The following is a 22,053-nucleotide window of genomic DNA, read 5'->3' on the forward strand; positions in this document are numbered from 1 at the left end:
CTCCAACTCAAGAGATCCTTCTCCCTCTGGGATTAAAGGCGTGCCCCGCTTCCCACGACTTGCTTCTTTTCCTTTAGCCTTCGTCCTCGAAATTACGCCAGGATCGCCGGTGTGTCACGTCCTCCACGCACTTTTAGCCTGTGCTCACAATGCCCACACAGCCCGTGCTCGCACAGCACACAGTCAATGCTCACACAGCCCGTTCTCACACAGTCCATGCTCCCACTGCCCTCAGCCCGTGCTCACACTGCTCCCACAGCCCGTTCTCACACGGCCCGTGCTCACACAATCCATGCTCACACTGCTCACTCAGCCCGTGCTCCCACAGTCGGCCCCGCCGCCTCTTTGAGCTCGGGTACGCTCGGGCGGTGCACGGCCGGCGGGCGTTCCTCCAGAGCCAGCTCCACCCTCTCAGGTGGGACCCGAGGCCCCCGCGGGAGCCGAGCGGAGCAGGCCACGCCCCATCCGCCCACCGGGCGGGCGCCCACCCCACGCACCCGCCCCGCACCACGCAACATCGCCCTAGCGCCTCTGCCACTGGCGCCGCGCGGAACGAGCCGCCTGCCATTGGCCGAGCGCTCCATAGCGCCATCTCGGCCTACCGCGCGGTGCGCGCTCTCATTGGCCCGCAGCGGCGTGGGAGGCGGGGTCTGCTCGCGGGGGCGGGGCCGGCCCGGAGCCACGCCCCCTGGTCCCTCGGCTGGCCCGAGCCCGCCCGGGTGGCTGGAGCTCGTGGGGCCGGGCGAGCGGGCGAGCGGGGCGCGCGGCGGTTACTCTGGTTACGGGCCCGCCTGCGAGGGATGCTCTGACGGACGGACGGACGCACGCACGCCCTCCGGAGACGGCCTCTCACCCCCGAGGAAGGCGGGCGGCGGCCGGGCAGGCTCCGGGCCGTGAGTGCGGGGCTTGCGGAGGAGAAGTCTCCGGGGAGAGCGGCGCCGCCCCCGCTCCAGCCGCGCTCCGGGACTCCCGGGCCATCTTTTGTTGGAGAAGGCGGCCGGCCGGGCAGTGTCGCTTAGGGGCAGCGCTCCCGGCACCCCGGTCCCTCCTGCCGAGCCCCTGCTGCTGCTGACAAAAGACCGTTTGCAGCCCGGCGAGCGGACCTCGACGTCCCCCAGCTCGGGAGAGAGAGGGACAGAGAGACCCGAGTGTCACTTGGCTGGGCGGAGAGCTGCGAGCAGGCTTCGGACGCTGCGTCTTAACTCCCGGACAACTTCAGATCACGGTTGTGTGTTCAGAAATCGATCTCATCTGACGCGTGATCCTGAAACTATCGACAGGAAGGAGCTGGACCGCTGTCCCCGAGCCCCCTTTGAGAAGCGCATTGTGGGGAGAGCGTTTTAATCACCAAGGAAAACAAGACCACCCTCTCCCCCCCAAAAAAAAACCCAAACAAACCAAAACAACCCCGAATCCTCAGCCTTGGCCACCAGAGAAGCCTTTTGAGCCATGTGGACTTTCCTTGGCATCGCCACCTTCACCTATTTTTACAAGAAATGCGGGGACGTCACCCTGGCCAACAAGGAACTGCTGCTGTGCGTGCTGGTGTTCCTGTCGCTGGGCCTGGTGCTCTCCTACCGCTGTCGCCATCGGAACGCGGGCCTCCTCGGGCGCCAGCAGAGCGGCTCCCAGCTCGCCGCCTTCTCGGGCTTTCTCTCCGCTTTGCCTCTGATTGGCTTCTTCTGGGCCAAGTCCCCCCCTGAGTCCGAAAAGAAAGAGGAGCCCGAGTCCAGTAAGGTAGGCTGATTCCACGGTGGGCAAAAGGAATGGCATCGTATTTTAAACTTACGATCGAGGTCACTCGAGTTTACGGTCTCTTTAAAAGGCAAGGAAGTGACGGCTTAGAGGCGTCAACATTGTCACTTAGTTGATTGTTTTTGTTTTTTAAGTTCCGGATTGTGCTGTGACTACGATCCTTGGTTTAGGAACATCAAGAGCGTTTGTTTCATTTAGCGTTGCCTGATCCTTAGGTAAGGGCTTGGGTATTGGTTTGGTAGGAAACACGTTAGCATTTGATTTACATCCCTGGATACGGATGGCATTTGTACCTGAGAAGAAAGAGTTGTGTGGCAGGTCAGGCCCCTTAGAAAAGCGACCCTGACTGGGGAAAGTGACGGAACACTTGGAAAAGCAGTACAAGTGCTCAGAAGTTGGAAGGCTTCGGCAAAGAGCCTTCCTCCTTGGAGTCATTGAAGCAGTGAATAAGCCAGTACAGTCAGTCCTAAGGCAATAGTAATTGAATGATGATCCAGTGTCAGAGACTGACGGTGATACTGTCACGGAAGGATGGAGGCCGATGCGGGGAGACCAGACAGGATGGTACAAGCCATGGATATCTGAACTCTTCTCCCAGGAACGCTGGAAGGACTTAAGAGTGAGAGCAGCGACGTTTGATTTTAATATAATAATAACAACAACAACAACGATGATGATAATAATAGCAGGGATATTGCTATGAGACTATCAGGGTTCCCAGCCCGGCATAGTGGCCAGATAGAATGAGTTACCCACAAAGCAATGCAGACTCCCAGATCTGCTAACGTTGTCATGTCCCTAGCACAGGTGAGCCGGGTGACAGAAGAAAAGGACTTGGCTCTGGAAGTTTGGCTCTGCCACTTTGGCTGTGACACTTTGAGTTCCTGAATCAGTTTCCTGTTCTGCTAGACGAGTGTGTCACCACCGTCGCTTGTAGTTAAGTGATAGCTAGCTATGGCCACTGGTGTAAGGATAGTCTGTTAGGTGCCTTTGAGGCGGCACTGACGTTCAGTGGCATGGCGATTGCGGCTTGGAGGTGAGACTTGCTTCTCAAGGGGAAGACTCTGGTGTTTGTATTTTAGAGGACTCCCCTTGGGACTGAGGTACTGTCACTTGTCTGCATAGAGAATTTGTGGGGTGGGAAAACTGGATTGTCAGCTGGCAAGCGGGTTTCATTTTGTGACTGCTTCAGGCTTTCACTTCTCTGGAAAAGAGGGAGCTTGCCAGAGTATGTGGAGTGCACACTCGTGCGTACTTAACATGGGGACTCCGAAACTGAGAGCCACACGTAGATGCTCAGGATGTACTTGCACAACATTGTCCTAGGCTGTGCCTTTGAATCTCATTGTAGACGTTTATAGTATCTGACCTGATGTGGGTCTGTAAGTATGCCTATATAACAACACTTTCTAATTACTCTGTCCAGAAAAGTGGATATATGTTTATATACGTTTCTGTTTAGACAGTATTTTGATGCTGATTTTTATGTTTGGTCTGGATTTAAAAACATAGATTTGCTCAAGATGTCCAGTAGTTTATGAGGTAGGACTATGACTTAATATTATCCTTTTTGTTAAACAGTGCCGAAAAGAAACCAATAATTCAGAAACAACATTGACAGGAGCAGCTACCTCAGTGGCAGCACCTTCTCTGAATGATCCGGAAGTTATCATCGTGGGGTCTGGTGTCCTTGGCTCAGCTTTGGCGACGGTTCTTTCCAGAGATGGACGAAAGGTGACGGTAATCGAGAGAGATTTAAAAGAGCCTGACAGGATCGTTGGCGAGCTTCTGCAGCCAGGCGGCTACCGTGTCCTTAAAGAGCTGGGCCTCGGAGGTAGGTTCGCCTGATCTTCAGGTGTTAGGTGTGTACTTTAGACTCTTCTGCTTTCCTGAGAGCTTTTCCATTTGCTAAGGACTTGACTGAGAATGACAGCAAAGGAGAAAAGAAACCCTTAGTGGCATGACAAGAAGAGGCTACCGAGACGGAATGAGAGAACAGAACGTCCAAAGAAGCGTAACGTCAAACACGACGACATTACATTTAGTAAGCCAAGCTCTCATTCATAGAGTGGGTACTACGTTCCGGGTGTGGATGTTTGATCTGAGGTATCATGATCCATTTACTCAGCCAGTGCCTTTAAGGACTTGTACATTCACTTGGGAAGTGTTTGTTTACTGCTGTCTTGGACTGAGGTGTTACACACGTGTGCTGATGATCAAGACAGATACTCTTGAGAAGTGGGGGACAAATGACACTCATCTGTGAGGCGAGATGCCACCTGCTCGGAAGGTGTAGCGGGGGATGTGCTGGCGGAAGGCCTTGGCTCTGGAGCTACAGTGCCTGGGTTTGAGTGTCAGCTCCGGCTTTTAAGAGCTGTATGGCCTTGCCTGGTAGCTAACTTTAAACCGCGTCATGTAGCCTTCCGTGCGTGGTTTGTTCCTTCATTTATAGGAAGGGCATTTGAAGACCCTGTGCTTCACGCACTGTGAGGGTTAGGCTGTGAGTCTGAACTTGTAGACCATTGAGAACAATACTTGGTGCTCTGGTCTGCTGTTCTGTGGAGGGAGCCGAAGAGGAGGCAGATAGAGACAGCAGTGGGTGATGGCAGAGGAAGGTGACCTGACCTGAAGGTTGGAGAGGAAGGCTGGCTCACGGAGGGCTTCAGAAGCCGTGGGCCAGGAAGATGACATGGTGTCATTTTACTCCTAAAACAGTGGTTCAGTGCTACAGCAGTGTAACACACGTGATACATGGTGGCTCCGTGCAGCCACATGCGTTTCAGTCTGACTGAAATGCTGTATGTATGTATGTATGTATGTATGTATGTATGTATGTATATATCCTATCACTGAGCTGCATATCTGCTTCTGAAATTTCTTCTTGTTGCTTTTTAAAATTCTTGTTAATGGCTTTACCAGTTAAAAGATGGCAATTCAGGCTGGGTGGTGGGCCCATACACCTTTAATCCCAGCACTTGGGAGGCAGAGGCAGGTGGATCTCTGTGAGTTCGAGGCCAGCCTGGTCTACAGAACAAGTTCTAGGACTGGCTACAAAGCTACACAGAGAAAGCCTGTTTCCAAGAGCAAAACAAACAAACCAAAAGGATGACAATTCAGAATTCACTTTACAGTTAGTTGGGTCACACATTGCCATTTATCCACAGTGGTGTTTGGGGGAAAAGCCACATGGATACAGTGCGGAGAACAGACTATAGGGCAGGCGAGGCGCCACGCACATTTAATCACAAGGCCGGGGAGCCACAGGCAGGCAGCTGTGTCTCTGAGTTCAAGGCCAGTGTGATCTACATAGAGTTCTAGGATAGCCATGGATACACAGAAAAACCTTTCTGAAAACAAAGACAAGCACACAAACAAAACACAAAAACCCCAAACCCCAAAGAACAGACTCTAAGATTGTCAGGTTAGAAGTCTGGGGGAACTCAGTGCTGAGCCCAGATTAAGATGGTGCTGGTTTTAGCTGACATGTGGGCGGTAGCAACTTATAAAGGAAAATGGACACATGGTAAAGCTAAGAGATATAGGTCTCACACACATATACACACGCGCACACACACACACACACACACACACTCACACACACACACACACACACACACTCACACTCACACTCACACACAGCAGTCCCTAGGTTTGTGCCTTAAGCCGCTGCTTGGAAAGACATGGCTGTATACCAGGAAGGACAAGGACAGCTGTGTCATTTCTCCCGGTCAGACACTGGGCGAGATGAGTGAAGAGCAGTCGCCACTGGGCTTGGCAGTCCGTGGGACACGAAACCCTGAGCTGAAATGAGAGGGAAACTAATATTTCCCCTTCCTTTGATGTTGGAGATTGGACCCAGGGACTTGTCCATACGAAGCAAACACCCTACCCCGGAACCAATCCCTAACCCACAGAAAACTATTTTTATGGGATTTTACAACGTAAGAAAAAGTTACTATTTTATAGATTTCAGGGTTTTGCCTACAGTTCTGTGTATCACACGTGTGCCTGGTGCCCAAGGAGACCAGAAGAGGTTGTTGGATCCTATGAACTGGAGTCACTGATGGTTTTGAGCACTGAACTGTGGTCCTCTGGAAGAGCAGCCAGTGGCCAGCCGCTGTGCCATTTCTGGAGACACCAATTTAATGGCAGAAAACAGACCTGGATGAAATTAGATAGGAATATGAGGCCAGTGGGGGTGTGTGTGATACAAGTCCTTTTTCACAGTGACGTATGATAGAGAGGCCGGTGCTGTAACTGAGTCATGGACATGCTTTTTAAGGTGATGAATATACTGAGTTCTGTAATTTTATTGTCAAGGTACGTGAGTTCAGCCATCATGTTATCCCTATAAACACACAACAGTTGTTGAATATCAGTGACAAGTATAAAAACAAACATAGAAGCTTTCTCCCCGAAATATCATCCCCATTGTTAACATCCAAGAGAGAGCTGGAAACGGAGGGCTCAGGGCGCTGTTTCCTGGAGCCAGACTTGAATCAGCGTGCAAGCTGGCGGAGAGTGACCAACAGATACTTAAAAGTAGGTGTTGCAGGGTTCTTCTTTCTGACACTACGTTGTAGTGGCTGTTAGAGAGAGGTGCTAACGGACACTGTAGTTTTTTGAAGATGATAAAATAGATGAAGATTATAGGGACTAGAGGAAAATCAGAAAGACTGGAAGAGCGAGTTGGGGGTGAGTTTAGTATTTGGTGGTGAGAAGTTACCTTTGAGGAAAGAAATGAAGGAGGAGTCTAAGCCTTGGAGCTATCAGGAGACTATGAATTCCAGGCCGAGCTTTCCTTCCAAGAAGAGCTGTCAAGCCTGCTGTCAGCTTCCATGTTGAGTGGAGGAACGTTTGAGTCAGAGAAGGTGCAGACAGTAGTGAAGACATGGGTTTGTGCTGTTCACTGTAAGTCTGTTCTGTTTTGTTCCTCTAAAGGGAAGCCACTGGAAACTCAAGGAGCTATCAAGGTCCACATTTCAAAAGTGTGATCAAGATCTAAAAGTGTATTCTGAGTACAAGAGAGGCCATGGAGTGGTAAGGCCAGAAACAAGGTTATCCGGAAGCTATTGCACAGTCAGGATAGTCACAGCAGTAGAGGTGTGTGACCCTCCCTGGGAGTTTATTTGCAGGAAGAGTGAGTAGAACCTCCTGATGAATCAGATGTTAGGTGTGACAAAAGGAAGGGCCATGGAACTCATGTAAGTTAACTGTTGCCAAGAAGTCTGGGACTAGGCTCTGGGACATGCAAGCATGGACCAGCGAGGTGATCGGGAGCCAAAGCAAGGCACAAAAGCAACACAGAGGAAAGCCAAGACTTCGTGCCTGGAGCCAAACAGAGACCAACGTGCTTTCTGCAGAAGGAAGGTGCCGTGGCTGTCCTTGTAGGCTCCTTAAGGGGCCACCTTGCACTGCTAGCTGATGTGTCAGTATCCAGAAACAGGATTTTGTTGACCTTGTATTTGAACTTTAGCCAATCAGAAATGACTTCGAACTAAAGACTAGACAGTATTTTGTAGATCTAGCCTCAGGAAACAGCTACATGGTTGTGGCCACGAGTTCCAGTGGATTCTTATTTCTTTTTAAGATTTGCGTGTGTGTGTGTGTGTGTGTGTGTGTGTGTGTGTCTGTGTCTGTGTCTGTCTGTCTGTCTGTCTGTCTGTCTGTCTGTCTGTCTGTTTATGCATGTGAGTGCAGGTGCCCGTGGAGGGGCTGGAGTTACAGGTGGTTGTGTGTCACCTGATGTGGTTGCTGGGAATTGAGCTTGGGTCCTTTGGAAGAGCAAAGCACACTCTTAACCATTGAGCCATCCCTTCAGCCCACCCAGTGTACTGAGAACAGCCTCCCAGGTCTTTACCCAGTATAGGTCTGCTATCCCCAATAAGAGTCCTTTAAACACGAACTATGTTTAAGTCCCCTCAGGTTTGAGGAGGTATGTGTGATAGAATTACTTGGAATGGTTACATTGCAGATAAAGGCTGTCTAACAGAATATCAAATGGTTCATCTTGGATTGTAGACTTTTAATTAGTGAACTGATTGCCATATAGATTGTACTTAATACCCATAAGTCTTATAACTAATGCACTGTAATTTCAGTTCTGTATGCCTATACCATGTCTCAGTATCTAATGCTCACTGCCCTCAACTTTATTTGCTTTAGGATTATCGTGGGTTTTGTTAGACCCTCCACCTTTTTTTTTTGTATATAATTTAGGGTCAGACTTTTTAAGTTTTATAGAAAAACAGCATTTCCAAGATTATGATTAAAAAATGTCGAACATATTATTCAATTTTGGGAACGCTGACATTTTTCCAGTTGAGACTTCTTATCCAGGAAAGTGTTGGATTCTGCATATACTTAAAATTTTTATGTAATTAAAACTTGCTATGTCTCCTATGATTTTTATTAACATTTATAGAACTCTAGTTTAACCTTTGACTTTCATTTATTGATGTTGTTTTTCTTCAGCTAGAAGGTTCAGAGCTTTGCACGAAGTCAGAACACAAAGCTCTGTTTGGGTTTCTTTCTTTAGTTTTTGTTTTTTTGGGACAAGGGGGTCAAGGTATGTAGCCGTGGCTAGCCTGGAATTTACTGTGTAGACCAGGCTGGCCTCAGAGATCTGCCTGCCTCTGTGCTGGGATTAAAAGTATTGACCTCCATGCCAGGCCTGGATTTCTCGTGTGACTCTACCTCTGACTTAGAGTGGGCGGCTCGCTTCCACGACTGGGACAGTTGTGTGCTGCTTGCAGAGGACCTGGGTTTGGCTCCCAGAGCTCACATGATGCCTGACAGCCACCTGTAACTACACTTCCAGGGCCTCTGATGCCCTCTGTACTCCACAGGCACCAGGCATGCACATGGACACATACATATGCGTATGTAAAACACTCATACACATAAAATAAAAATCAATGAAATACTAAAACATGAATTTATTTTGATTCTGGGACAAACTTGAAAAGCTTCAGTTCCCAGTACTGAAGTTTCAGACCAACAGGCCAGGCTTATTCTAATTTGTTCATTGGGTGTATGTTGCTTTGTATGAATCATTGCTATACTTTTTGCTCATTAATTTTTGCATATTAATATTTTTAGTAAGTAAATTTTATGCATACATGGTAATGCTTTGTTTTATTTGCTATTTTCCCTAAAACATTTTAAATTGCCATTAATTTTTAAATTTCTCAAATTTTCAATTGGTTCTTTAAATTTTTTGTTATTGTTATGTTTTTTACTATTTCTTATACTGCCCTAAATGCAGAAAAGCCAGAGATGTTTTGCTTTCTGGTTTAGATTTACTAAAATTACTCTGCAGTTTATCTTGAATCAATTTTCATATCCAGTAGACACCACCAGCATTTAGGGACTATCTGTTCTATTTGGATGGGGAAATCTACTTTTCTATACTGACTTGATGTGTAAACGGGGACTGTTAGAAATAGTTAATGCGACTTCATTTTCTCCTTGCCCTCCTCCCCGACCCCTTGCTGTTTCTACACTGGGAGGCGTGTTAACAAGGGCCGACTCATTTCTGTATCCTTGTGACTCAGTCAGGAGAGGATCGTGGCCTGTCTCATTGCAGGTTGCTTTTCTTGCTTGTCTCTGAGGGCTAGACTTTTATAATGCTTGTGTCAGTTTCATTCTCCAGCTGGTCTCCTGGCTTTGTAAGGCAGAGCCTTGCTTTCAGAGTCTGTGTCTGTTTCTTGGTCCCTTTCTTGGTAATCTCAGCATATTCCTGAAGTTGTCTGAACTGACCTTTTTTTGCAGATACAGTGGAGGGTTTTAATGCCCATATGATACACGGCTACATAGTCCATGATTACGAGAGCAGATCTGAAGTGCAGATTCCCTACCCGGTTTCGGAAAACAACCAAGTCCAGAACGGAGTTGCTTTCCACCATGGCAAGTTCATCATGAGTCTCCGCAAAGCAGCTATGGCAGAGCCCAAGTAAGACCCCAGCTTAGCTGTCTGATGTTACCGAACCAGACCCGGGGCCCCGGCGCGGCCGATGGCTTAGTGCTTGAGGTTTCTTTCTGTTCTTGCAGAGGACTGGAGCTTGGTTCCCAGCCAGCATCCAAGTCAGGTGGCTCACAGCCTCCCGTAGCTCCAGATTCAGAGGGTCTGGTGCCCTCTTCTGCCTTCCTCAGGCATCTGTGCACATGCTCACGTGTGCGCATGCGTGTGCGCACGTCAGGGCATACACACCAACAAAAGTAAAATATGTCCCCTTATACAAGCGAGATTTCATCAGTGTTCATGAAAATTCTTGGCATGGTCTACTATAATAAAGTAATCCATAATTAAAATATGTTCAGTGCCTCTGTAAAGACAGTAAGAGAGTTTTCCTTTAAGTAGAAATGAGGTGGTTATTATTTGATTGGAACTTAGAGGACAGACTAAGTGCTGTGACTAAGGCGTGTGTGTCCATTTGAGTCTCTGTGGTTATAGTACTGTTCTTGAAAGCACAGAGGACAGTAAGAAGAAACCCTGTTCCCATTCCCTGAGCACCTGGTCTGACAGGCCTGGCTGCTTGTCTTGGTGATTAACTTGTTTCCCTGTCATCTTAGCGCTGGTTACGGAAGTCCTAAAGATGAGAGCACTCATGTGGTTGACACAGGCCTGCGTGTGGACACAGTGAAGGGGTTGGTGGATTTTTCCTTAGGCCGAAGTGCTTCCAGTGCTCATTGTGTAAAAGCGGGGAAATGCCTCCAACAGGAAAGTTGTGACCCTTCTGCCGGATAGAATTACTTTTAAAATTGGTCAAATGCTGTTTTTTTTTATTTTTTAAAGATTTTATTTATTTATTATGTATACAGTGTTCTGTCTGCATGCGTGCCTGCAGGTCAGAAGAGGGCACCGGATCTCATTACGGATGGCTGTGAGCCACCATGTGGTTGCTGGGAATTGAACTCAGGACCTCTGGATGAGCAGTCAGTGCTCTTAACCACTGAGCCATCTCTCCAGCCCGCCATTTTATATTTTAAAAATATGTGATTCTGTGAGACTTTCATACATGCATACAGGGTATTTTGTTCTTATTTACCGATTCCTCCCAGGTCTACCCATCATGTCTTTATCACTCCTACCCTCATGCCCTTTTATTTATTTTATTTTAATGACTCACCGAGTGCAGTCTGTACTGCTTATTCCCTCATGAATATGAGACTGTCCGTCGGAGGGGCATGGTCAGCCTGTCGGATAGCACACCCCTGAAGAAAGCCAGCTGTCTGTTCCCATCTCTTTGGACTGGGGCTCATGAGCCCCTCCTCCCGTGCTGGAATGTAGACCAGCTTGGTCCTGTGCAGGCAGCCAGAGCCAAGTTCCTGAGAGAGTCCCATTGTGCCCAGAAGACACCGTTTTACATCTGTCCTCCCCAGCCTCCGTAATTCTCTCTGCCCCCTAGGGGAGGGGTGTCATGTGGATGTCCCATTTGTGGCTGAGCATGTCAGACACTCTCTCTGTACTTTGACCAGTTGTGAGTTTCTGTCTTAACCACTGTGCACTGCACAAAGAAATTTCTGACCAGCTCTGTGAGCCTAGAGGGCATTTCGATACTGTGTTCACACAGCAAATGTAATTATAATTATGCTTGACCGTATTCTTTTCTTAACAAATGATCAAAAACATGATGCAACTTTAAAAACACTTTAAAAATGATTACATTTGTAATATGTGTTTGTTGTCCATTACAAAGTGAAAACCACACGTAATTCTAGATGTGCTGGTGGCTTTCTGCTTTGTACTGTCGTGGGCTTTTTACTGCACACACACATGAACACGCATGTCCCTTTCCTATGAGCATAAGCGTTAGAGAGTAAAGATTGCGTCATAGCTAAGGGACGTTGCTCAAGCGGGCTAATGTAGCAATACGTTTGTGTTCCTTCTCCAGTGTGAAGTTTATAGAGGGCGTCGTCCTTCAGTTACTAGAGGAAGACGACGCGGTGACAGGGGTACAGTACAAGGACAAGGAGACTGGAGACACCAAGGTGACGTCTAGTGAATGTCGTCTCTTGCTCAGAGACGGTTCCTGCCCCTTTACAATTCTGTATTGTTTCCTGTGTGTGTGTGTGACAGTGTGAGTGTGCATGCCACAGTGCATGTGTGTGAGAGAGTGTGTGTGTACATGTGCCTGCGTGCGTGTGCGCGCGTGAGTGCCACAGTGCGTGTGTGAGTGTGAGTGTGCGTGCCACAGTGCGTGTGCATGCCACAGTGCGTGTGTGTGAGTGTGTGTGTGAGTGTGTGTAGGTCAGAGGACCACTGTGCAGTTGGTTCTCTTCCACTTTATGAGGCTCCAGGGATGGGGCTGTGTGTACTTATTGTTACTGTACATGTTGTTACTGTACATGTTGTTACTGTACATGTTGCTATAGTCAGAATAGGAAAATGTTGACAGCAAGGAACAGTTTTTAAAAGAGTTTCTGGTTTATGTTAATGTTGGCCTGTTAACAAGAGAGAGAGAGGCAAAGGGCCCTTCTAGACTGTTGTACGGGGCCATCCCTTCCTAGAAACTGGACTCTGGTAGGGTTACCAGGTTCTCCTTGCTCTCCGTGTAGTAAAGTCAGTACACATCATCTTGTATAGAAATGCTTCTGTCAGCCGCTCATCAGACAGTGCCACGGGAAGGTAGGCGATTTCATAATGAAGTCTGTGATGAGGTTCAGTCTTCCCTGGCCCATGTTGCCTGGACGTTCTCCTTCGTGTCTGCCACGGGGGAGAGTTTTGGTAGTTGTGGTGGCAGAGCCGCACAGGGAGGTGACCTCCAGGGACACAAGGTTCATTCTCTTAAGTTCTCTGGATGCTCTGGTACTTTCTGTAAGCGCATAATTCAAACATTTATTCAAATACTCAAGCACATTTAAATGCATTCGGGTATTTTCCTGTACGCTCTGTGTTGCAGGAGACGGGTGTCGGGTCTAACCATTTGCGGGGCGGTCTTTCCCTGTGTTGCAGGAGACGGGTGTTGGGTCTAACCGTTTGCCGGGCGGTCTTTCCCTGTGTTGTAGAAGACGGGTGTCGGGTCTAACCATTTGCCGGGCGGTCTTTCCCTGTGTTGTAGGAGACGGGTGTCGGGTCTAACCGTTTGCCGGGCGGTCTTCCCCTGTGTTGCAGGAGCTCCACGCCCCGCTGACTGTTGTTGCAGATGGGCTTTTCTCCAAGTTCAGGAAGAACCTCATCTGCAGTAAAGTCTCTGTTTCATCTCACTTCGTGGGTTTCCTTATGAAGGTAAGGAGGGTTGCGATTGTGGGAAAATAAAAACAACCTGAGACTTGAAAGTTACTAAGATCATTCTTTTTTCAGAATGCGCCACAGTTTAAAGCCAATTTTGCTGAACTTGTTCTGCTCAACCCAAGTCCAGTTCTAATCTACCAGATCTCAGCCAGCGAGACCCGGGTGCTTGTTGACATCCGCGGGGAGATGCCGAGGAACTTAAGAGAGTACTTGGCTGAGCAGATTTACCCCCAAATACCTGGTAAGAATCAGGATGTTACCCTTACTAATCTCTAGCTGAAAGCTGGTCTCACAAAAGCCTCTTCCCGGTTTCCTGAGGCAGTCAGGCTAGCACAGCTGCTCGTGAGCGCGCAGTGTGTGTCCTGGGTTATCAGAGTACGGGGCTGGCGAGAGCTGACTACAGACGGCTGCCGGCTAGCATGCTTCTTCCTGTCTCCTCCCGCCTCTCTCTTCTGTTGAGCGGTGTGCCGTTTCCTCCTGTCTCCTCTTAGATTCCTTAGCGTGCACAGTGTACACACAGCCCCCAGTCAGCACCAGGGTGTGTGAGAAAATCCACAAATGCGGCCGTAGCTTAGGAGAAGCTCTTACCTATCCAGTAGTTAGACCTTTTTTACCTGAGGGGAAAATAAAGAAACACAGATCTTTCTAATGGCAACTTTCTCTTGATTTCATCTTGAAAAAAAATCCTCCCTGGAAAATCCCTCTTGCTCTCCTCCCAGTGCTCCATTATTCAGCAGCGTCTCCCTAAGAGATGTCCATCCTTCCATCCTTCTCTCTCTGCTGCCCCTGCCCTTCGCGCCCCCTCCCCCTCCCCCACCCGCACACGTCCGTCCTGCTGCTGCTTTCACAGCCGGACTCTGGACAGTTACAAGTTACATTTTTATGGCCCCATGACCCCTTCTCAAAACCCAAGATAAGTCACATAGTTTCTCTCAGGCTAGGAATGTCACATTGATTGGCCCGTGAGCAAGTGGCCTTGCACGTGGCTCTCAGTTGGTGAGGGGTCTTAGACAGTGAGTAAGCACTTGGCTGGACCTTGAGCCTGAGGCTAGGACTACATGCAGAAAGTCAACTACTGAGAAAGTTGTGCCTAATCAAGTTGTTTCTAGTCTGTCCTTGAATTCAGCAGCAGCAGCACCTGGGAAGATGAGCTCATGTATTTGTCTCTAGAGGTAACCGGATATTGTCTCTAGGGGCAGCCAGCCTGCCTTGAATCTGCTCTGAAGTCTAAAGTTAGTTTGTGTGTAAGAGGCTGTCTTTGCCTGAGAACCCTATGTCAGTCTGAGCAGTGTAAAATGTCCTAGTATTGTATTCATCAGGACAACACAGATAGTAGACATTGCCCTTCTGACCATCTGCAGTTTCTTGTGTGCCCACTAGATGGAGCATTTTCCCGCCATAGACACGAGTAGTGGGGACACACCCAGAACTGTGATGTGGGAAATTACAGACAGGAGCCACTGGTTTCCACAGCCGGACCCCACGGCCTTGCCAAGTGGGGCTCCCCACCAGGGAACCATAGTTGTCACCTGCTGTATACTCTCACAGCAGCTCTCAGCTCTTAGTCATTCTGTAACACGCATAGTGAGCTGCTCACTGGATAATGCTATTAAGTAGGAAATTGGTTTATTGCAAGGAGCTGTGTACAGCCACAAGGCATACACAGGTAAGTATTCTTGTATGTTGACAAGAAGATGTGTGCTAACTCGAAACTGAAATGCTCAGAACCTCTGTCTTATTTGGTGGGATGGGATTTATTGCAGACCACTTGAAGGAGCCATTCCTGGAGGCCTCTCAGAACGCTCGTCTGCGGACCATGCCAGCAAGCTTCCTCCCTCCTTCCCCAGTGAACAAACGAGGTATCTCTTAGCATTATTTCATACTGCTGCCATTACTTCAAATGACAAGTGTTTGTGGTCGGGCAATAACAGGAAGCCTTGGTGACCTTGGAGTAGTATGCTCACACTGCAGGAAGAGCAGGAGGAGGGCCATTGGTTACCTGAACATGTTCCCAACATCAGGGTTTTATGATGTAATTACTGTTCGCTCTGGCTTTGTGGAAGGCACCATGCAGTCATTGAGAGGACAACAGGGTTTAAAGGCTGCCCCGTGACCTGAAGAAGACCAGTTTCCTGGGCATGGGATGGGGTCTACAGCGGCATTGATGACAGTTCCCATAGAACTCCATCCCTGTACACAGACTGGGAGGGGGGTTCTGAAGTGGAAGGCGGTTAGGGCGGACATTGCTTGCCTGGGAAGCTGCACTGGTTGGAAGGTGGACAGAGAGGGAGGTAATTACTAGGAGGTAATGCATCCACACGCCCCCAGGATGGCTGAGTGTGGAGGCTTTCTAGGAACTCAAGTAGATTCCTGGGACTGGCCACACAGTTGTATAGTTGTGTTTTCAATTTCTATTTTAAAGGTTTATTATTTACTTTTTGGAGACCAGGTCTTAATGTGCAGTCCTGCCTGGCCTGAAACTTGTTATGTAGACCAGTTGGGTCACAAACTCACAGAGATCCACCAGTCTCTGCCTCCTGAGCGCTGGATTGAAGGTGTGCAACACCAAGCCTGGCTAAAGATTTATTTTTAGTTTTACTACGTGTGTGTTTGCTAGAAGAGAGGTCAGGGTCCTTGGAGCTGGAGCTGAGATGGTCCCTCCCATGTGGTGCTGGGAACCAAACGGGTCCTCGCAAGAGTCGCAAGCGCTCTCACCTGCTAAGACATGTCTCCAGTACCCCCTCTCCCAACCCCCCTTTCTTTCCTCATAAAGCCCAGACTAAAACTATGTGGCTGAGGATGACCTTGAACTCCTGGTTGTCTGTCCTGCCCATACTTCCCAAGAACAGATTATAGACCACATGCCTGGTAGGATATGTGCTTAATAGTTTTACCCTAAGTAGACAACAGAACTTGATAATTAAAAAAAATTTTTTGGCAGCAACTTTGTTGAGATATAGATTGAAAGTTGTTCAGAAAGCAAATTTAATTACCCATTCTCAGGATATATTAGTTAGCCATAAGTTCGACAGCACTAACGTTTTTGTCTCCGAGAGCTGTCCAGGGTTTCCTGATCTTAGTTCCCTTTCCACAGGCGTTCTCCTTCTGGGTGATGCATATAACCTGAGGCACCCTCTCACTGGTGGAGGGATGACAGTCGCCTTAAAGGATGTGAAACTATGGAGGAAACTGCTGAAAGGCATTCCGGACCTTTGTGACGATGCTGCTGTTTTCCAGGTGAGACTCTAGAGTTTCCCTTCCTGAACATGACGCAAAATACATTTCTGTGTGGGGACGCAAGGAACGGCAGCCTGGTAGGAATCTGCTTGGAAGCCTGTGTTTCACAATGCTGCTGCGTCTGGTTGAGGTGTAATGTGCCCGACTTGCTCATTAGTTTGTATGCTTTAGTATGTTACACCGAGTTGGTTCAGGCCACTCTGCTCAGGTCTGTGAGCTGAGCTCAGTAGCCTGTGACCCATAGCTCTGAAATTGAGTTAGGCCTTGGGACAGATATCACAGTCTCCTCAAGAGACTGTAAACATCAGTTTATGCTTTTCTTCCTCTTTAACTATGTAAAATGACATCTTTCATCGTTAGGCCAAGAAGTCATTCTATTGGTCGAGAAAAAGGACTCACTCCTTTGTGGTGAATGTGCTGGCCCAGGCTCTGTATGAATTATTTTCTGCTACAGACGGTAAGTGTACGTGTTCATAAGCAGACAGTACTGATTTGTACAGATTTTTATGTTTCCTTAGGTAAGGGCCTTAATTACACAAGTTGGTAGTAAAGTAGTTAGTCCATAATCACAATTCACCCAACTCCGCGCCAATGTGATGGTCCCTTTTGATGTCTGAGCATTTACCACTTTGTCTGGAGGCCGTTGGCCTTCTTTAGAAAGCATCCCTAGCAGTGTCTCAGAAGCGCATCCATTTAGTGCCTCTGGTCAGACTACAGCATGTGTCCTCACATGGCAAGTCGCTGAAGGAAGGCCTTTCTGGAGGGGTGTGGGAAGCAGGGTGGCCTTTTCCTTCTTACACCAGGCTTCTCTGCTGCTACAGTGCACAGTGTCACTCATTGGAATAGCCATGTGCTTCGTTTTCTGTAGCGTAGAGAGGTTGACCACTCTATCTATAGGTTGAACATTCCTAATTTGAAATTGTGAGCTAGGTGTGGTGAGGCCTGCTCTCCTAGCCCCCAGGAGGCTGAGGCAGAAGGATTGGGAAGTCAGCCTGAGCTACATAATAAGATTCTACCTCAAGATAAATGATACTGACCTCACACTGTCTCAAGACAAATGACATTGACCTCACACTGTCTCAAGACAAATGACACTGGTGTTTGCACCCCCCCCCCCCGCACCTGTATCACACTCAAAATAACTAAGTAAAGAGCATCTAGATGTGAGATGTTTCAAGCCCCTTGCTTGAAGAGGAGATGGGACAGAAATGCTTCCCATAGGCTACAGCCACCCGCACTTCTCTCTCGTTAAAACAAATGACCCATCATGCACTGTGGTTTGCAAGGCGGGTCTGCTGAATTGGAGAGGAAGTTAAAGTGGCTGCTTGGGCAGATGAGAGGAAAGGAATTGAAGTTTTGAGTTTGTCTAAGCTCTGAGATTCTTAAACAGCAACGCTGCCAACAACAAACAGTTAGTGACAGATCAGGGGAGGAAAGAACTTTGTGAGCAAAAGTTTACCATATTTCATCCTTAAAAAAATCATGTAAAGAAAAATCTAGCCAGATGGCAGTGGCCTTTAATCCCAGTACTTGGGAGACTGAGGCAGGCGGCTGTCTGTGAGATCAAGGCCGACCTGGTCAGAGAACTAAGTTTCATAATGAACAGCCAGGGCTACAAAGTATGTCTCAAAAAACTAAAAAAAGGAAAAGTTTATTATTAATCATTTTTGAAGGCTTTGAAATGCACTTAAAAGTTACGTGGAGCTGGGCGTTGGTGGCTCGCGCCTTTAATCTGAGCACTCAGGAGGCAGAGGCAGGTGGATGTCTGTGAGTTTGAGGCCAGCCTGGTCTACAAAACTACACAGAGAAACCCTGTAAGCTATGTGGATGTAAGGCAGAGACTCATTTCTTGATAACCATTGTTGACCCAGCACTATGGGTTAGGCATCTAAGCACCTGTGTTTTTATAGTAAGCACTTACAAAATATTTGGTGTTGTTTAATTAATGTATAACTCATAAAACCCAAGTACTAGCAGGATTAACAGAAACAGATTATTCATACATTACCATTTATAGTATTAGTTCGGGAATGCAAAAGAACTCCCAATTGTTGAATTCTAGGACTTTGAAGAAATTGTCATGTTTGGCACTTTTATGTCTTCATTATTTTTTTTCTCACACAATCACTAACACTCTAAGATAAATAACGATTTCTACATTTCATTTTAGATTCCTTGCATCAGCTCCGAAAAGCTTGCTTTCTTTATTTTAAACTTGGTGGAGAATGTGTGACGGGTCCTGTTGGGCTGCTTTCTGTGTAAGTTCCAACAGCAGAAGGGAGGAAACGTAGTTTGCCAGTCTTTTTCCCATGGGCACTTAGTTCTGTCTGTCACCCATTAGTAGTAGTCTAGACACAAGTAGCCCCACGAGGCCAGGGAGCTGTCTCAGCGGGTGGAGTGCTTGCTGCAAAAGCTTGGCATCTTTAGTGCGATCCCTAGAACCCACGAGGAAGAAAGGACTCTATGAAGTTGTCCCCTGATCTCCACGTGCGCTTTAGAGTGAGTGCGTCCCCGTCATCATGGCGTTAAGTGATGACACGGGTTAGCACCGCGCTGTCTTCCAGGATTCAGACACACTGATTAGAAATGGAGCAAGGTGCCTGAGCCCTCCAAGTAAAACTGAAGTGTGGTTTTCACCTGTGGTGTCTTCACGTGTGATCTCCAGGAGATCTAATCCTACTGGTTTGAAATTGAGTAGTTTTGCTAGTGCAGATGTATCCTCGGGGAGTCTGAGAAGTGAAATTCAAGGCACCACTTAACTGATCTGTAGTCAGAGCGTCAGTACTGATGCCAAACCAGACTGCAGCAGCTGTTTGGTGCTTCATTTTGGACCTCAGGATTAGTGAAAGAAAGCAGCTGAAAAAAAATCTGACTCAAGAGGGAGGCTGGCCATTGGTTTGTCAAAGGGTTATTAATTCTAAGTGGATTTTTATAATGCAGTAAAAGTTCATTCTCGTCATCAGATGCAGATAGCTGGCTTGCTAAGTCCTCTCGTGTGGCCTGCACTGAGCTTCTGTTGATGACACGTAATTAGGACCTCTCATTGTAACGGTGCGTTTCTTTTCCACCACAGACTGTCTCCTCACCCGCTAGTGCTGATCCGACACTTCTTTGCCGTCGCCGTCTATGCCACGTATTTCTGCTTTAAATCAGAGCCTTGGGCGACAAAGCCCCGAGCCATTTTCAGCAGTGGTGCTGTGTTGTACAAAGCGTGTGCTGTAATATTTCCTCTCATCTATTCAGAAATGAAGTATCTGGTTCACTGACGCGGAACCGCTTGCAAGTCAAGCCCATAAAGAGGATGTACATAGCCCAGAAGTGTGGGACTTGTCCGGAGGAGACTCGAGGACCAAGCTGTGTATAAGCGTGTAAATAATGCCTTACTTGACAATGAGAATGAAGGGTCACATGAGCTAGTGTTTAAAGGATGATTCTTTCCACAGATCAGGGCTAGCACCGGAGTCTTCTTTTGACTTCAGTGTCTGGGGTGATTCACTGGGACATGCAAATAAAGTGAAGAGTGAACTCTTTCGCCCTTCTTGTTGTCATTGTAGACTTCTTTTCACAGCTTCATGGCCACAGAGACGATGACCCAGGCGGGGCGGAAAGTGCAGCTATTAAGCCTGTTCTGTCTACTTATCTACCATTTGTTATGTGTGTGTATGTATTAGGGCTGCGCCCATGTCATGTGGAGGCCTGAGGTTGTCTTCCTCAATTCATCTTTACATTAGGGGTATTTGAGGCAGGTCTCTTGCTCAGCCTGGGAGCTGCAGGCAGCGGGTACCACCAGCTACAGGTTCAGGCAGACACTCTTGTCCTGTCTCATCCAAGTTATCCTGGTGGGATGGCAACTCTCTTCCCGAAGCATTTTCATGTAGAAACGAGTTAGGATTTTGAGTCTTAAAAGTTTATCACTAAACCTCTATAACCCCTCCCCCATGCCCCTACTCCCTCCCAGACACAGAACAGGAACAATGGGTAGCGACTGTTTGTCTGTCTTCAGCAGCTGGCACAGGGCACAGGGAGTGGTGTCTAGGACCAGAAGATGGAGCCCTCAGAACACAGCATACAGGACATGAACTGAGTTTACTGTTGGGCTGTCAGTGCTCCTTATAGGCCTATCTGCCCCCCACCCCGGCCACCTGTCACCTTCCAGGTGGGGTTTCTAACGGGGTGAGTGTCAATTCTGAATCACAGACAGACGACCGAGTACCGGCAGTATTATTTTACTGAAGATTGGGCGTTTCACAAATAGTTCTTTAGAACATAAAACTAAATGGATTTATCCATCACAGTTATACTGAGTACTTAGAAGATGCAAGTATAAAACAGCTCTGCTTCTACATGATACAAATTCCATACAATACCATGATTTAAACAATGTATCAGAGCCGACAGTCATCTCCCTCAGGATGGCTGACTCCCACGGTGGAGGGACAACTGCGCCTTGCATGAGCAGTCAACTTTCTTTTCATTTCCAAGTTCATTTTAGTTACAGGAAGATAAATAATGAGAGCAGTCCTGCCGCTGAAGCAAGAGGAAGTCACAGGACTGTCCGGAACTCATCAAAAATGAAGTTAGGCACATGTGCCTCGGCCACCTGGAATGTTAAGCAGAACTTAAATTGACACGCTGTAGCTGAACAAATGCCCAGCTTTATACAGGAAAGTTCAAGCAGTGAATACGTTGAAGCGCTGGAGTGAGCGGACTCACATAGGTAAGCCAGGAAACAGCCCTTTCACTGTTGGTGTCTTAGTCTCCTTAGAGCGCACCGCTCCCACAAGACTTGAGAGCGGCCTGCTGCCTCCAAACCGTACACTTGCTACTTTGATGTAGGAATGCACATCTGAGAGGCAATAATGAGAAACCTCAGGCCAGGGGGGAGAACAGGAAGGTCTCGAGAGGCCTGCATTCCTTAACGGTTCTTACTAGAAGGAAGCAAGGAGACTGGGGTGGGGTGGGGGATGGAATAGGTGATCTCTGTGAGCCAGAGAGGAGTTTGAAAACATTTCCTGTGTGTGTGTGTGTGTGTGTGTCTGTCCTGACATACTAAAAACCAATGGTTAAATTTGTACTCTGGCTGTGGTGGTGCCCCTCACCTTTAATCCCAGCACTCGGGAGGCAGAGGCAGAACTCTTGAGTTCAAGGCCAGCCTGGTCTACAGAAAGCAAGCATGTTCAAGACAGCCACAACTGTTACACAGGGAAACACGGTCTCAAAAAACAAAACCAAGCAAACAAAAATTGTGTTCTTACAATCCACACTCACTCAAAATTGGGATCGTATAACTTTTTAAGCATAGAGACTTTATTAAAGATATTTTAATAGAGGCTTAGGCATGAGGTTAGTTAAAAAAAAAAAGGGTGCCCAGGAGATACATCAAAGTATGGTTGGTTACAGCTCATAGCAGAGTTGATGGACCTTGTGCTCTCATGAACATTTGCACACATATGTATTGTGTATGTTAATCTTTAGCAGGTAAATTCCTAGCAGCAGAATTTCTGAACTAGGTAAACATATCTTCTAAGTTCAAGAAGACAGATAAAGCTGAACTCCACTCAAAGGCTGGGGTTGCTGTATTCCCATTCACAGCAGGGAGAATAAGTCCTTCCAAGCATACGGCCCAGCATTTCCCCAGTAGGTTTGCAGCATGGATATAAGTAAGGTCGAGCCTTTTCCAAATGTTTACCCTAAAAACCTGCCCGTTAGTATCCTTTATCCATCCCTCTACTCAACAGGTCATCTTTTTCTTTTTCTTTCTTTTTTTTTTGGTTTTATGAGACAGGGTTTCTCTGTATTGTTTTGGAGGCTGTCGGTCCAGCCCG

General features: G+C 47.6%; 2 protein-coding genes across 3 annotated transcripts in view; one reads left to right on the forward strand and one right to left on the reverse strand.

Annotated features, from left to right (window-relative positions):
• The first annotated feature begins 711 nt into the window (after positions 1-711).
• On the forward strand, positions 712-19,759 carry Sqle (squalene epoxidase). Its single transcript, XM_005082750.4, has 11 exons — positions 712-1,737; positions 3,337-3,589; positions 9,529-9,709; positions 11,652-11,748; positions 12,872-12,985; positions 13,061-13,232; positions 14,755-14,850; positions 16,086-16,228; positions 16,589-16,685; positions 18,399-18,486; positions 19,302-19,759. The coding sequence occupies exons 1-11, from the start codon at positions 1,450-1,452 to the stop codon at positions 19,492-19,494; spliced, it is 1,722 nt and encodes a 573-aa protein (XP_005082807.1). The 5' UTR covers positions 712-1,449; the 3' UTR covers positions 19,495-19,759.
• Positions 19,760-20,438: 679 nt separating this feature from the next.
• The window catches only part of Washc5 (WASH complex subunit 5), a 51,158-nt gene continuing 49,543 nt past the window's right edge, over positions 20,439-22,053 (reverse strand). For both annotated transcript variants that reach the window (XM_040730303.1, XM_040730302.1), the window contains exon 29: positions 20,439-20,828. In XM_040730303.1, the coding sequence (XP_040586237.1) occupies positions 20,772-20,828 (57 nt within the window). In that variant the 3' untranslated portion in view covers positions 20,439-20,771. The remainder of the gene's footprint in view (positions 20,829-22,053) is intronic.

This window comes from Mesocricetus auratus, unplaced genomic scaffold (genome assembly GCF_017639785.1).
Source record: "Mesocricetus auratus isolate SY011 unplaced genomic scaffold, BCM_Maur_2.0 Super-Scaffold_100023, whole genome shotgun sequence".
NCBI classification, from domain to species: Eukaryota; Metazoa; Chordata; class Mammalia; order Rodentia; family Cricetidae; genus Mesocricetus; species Mesocricetus auratus.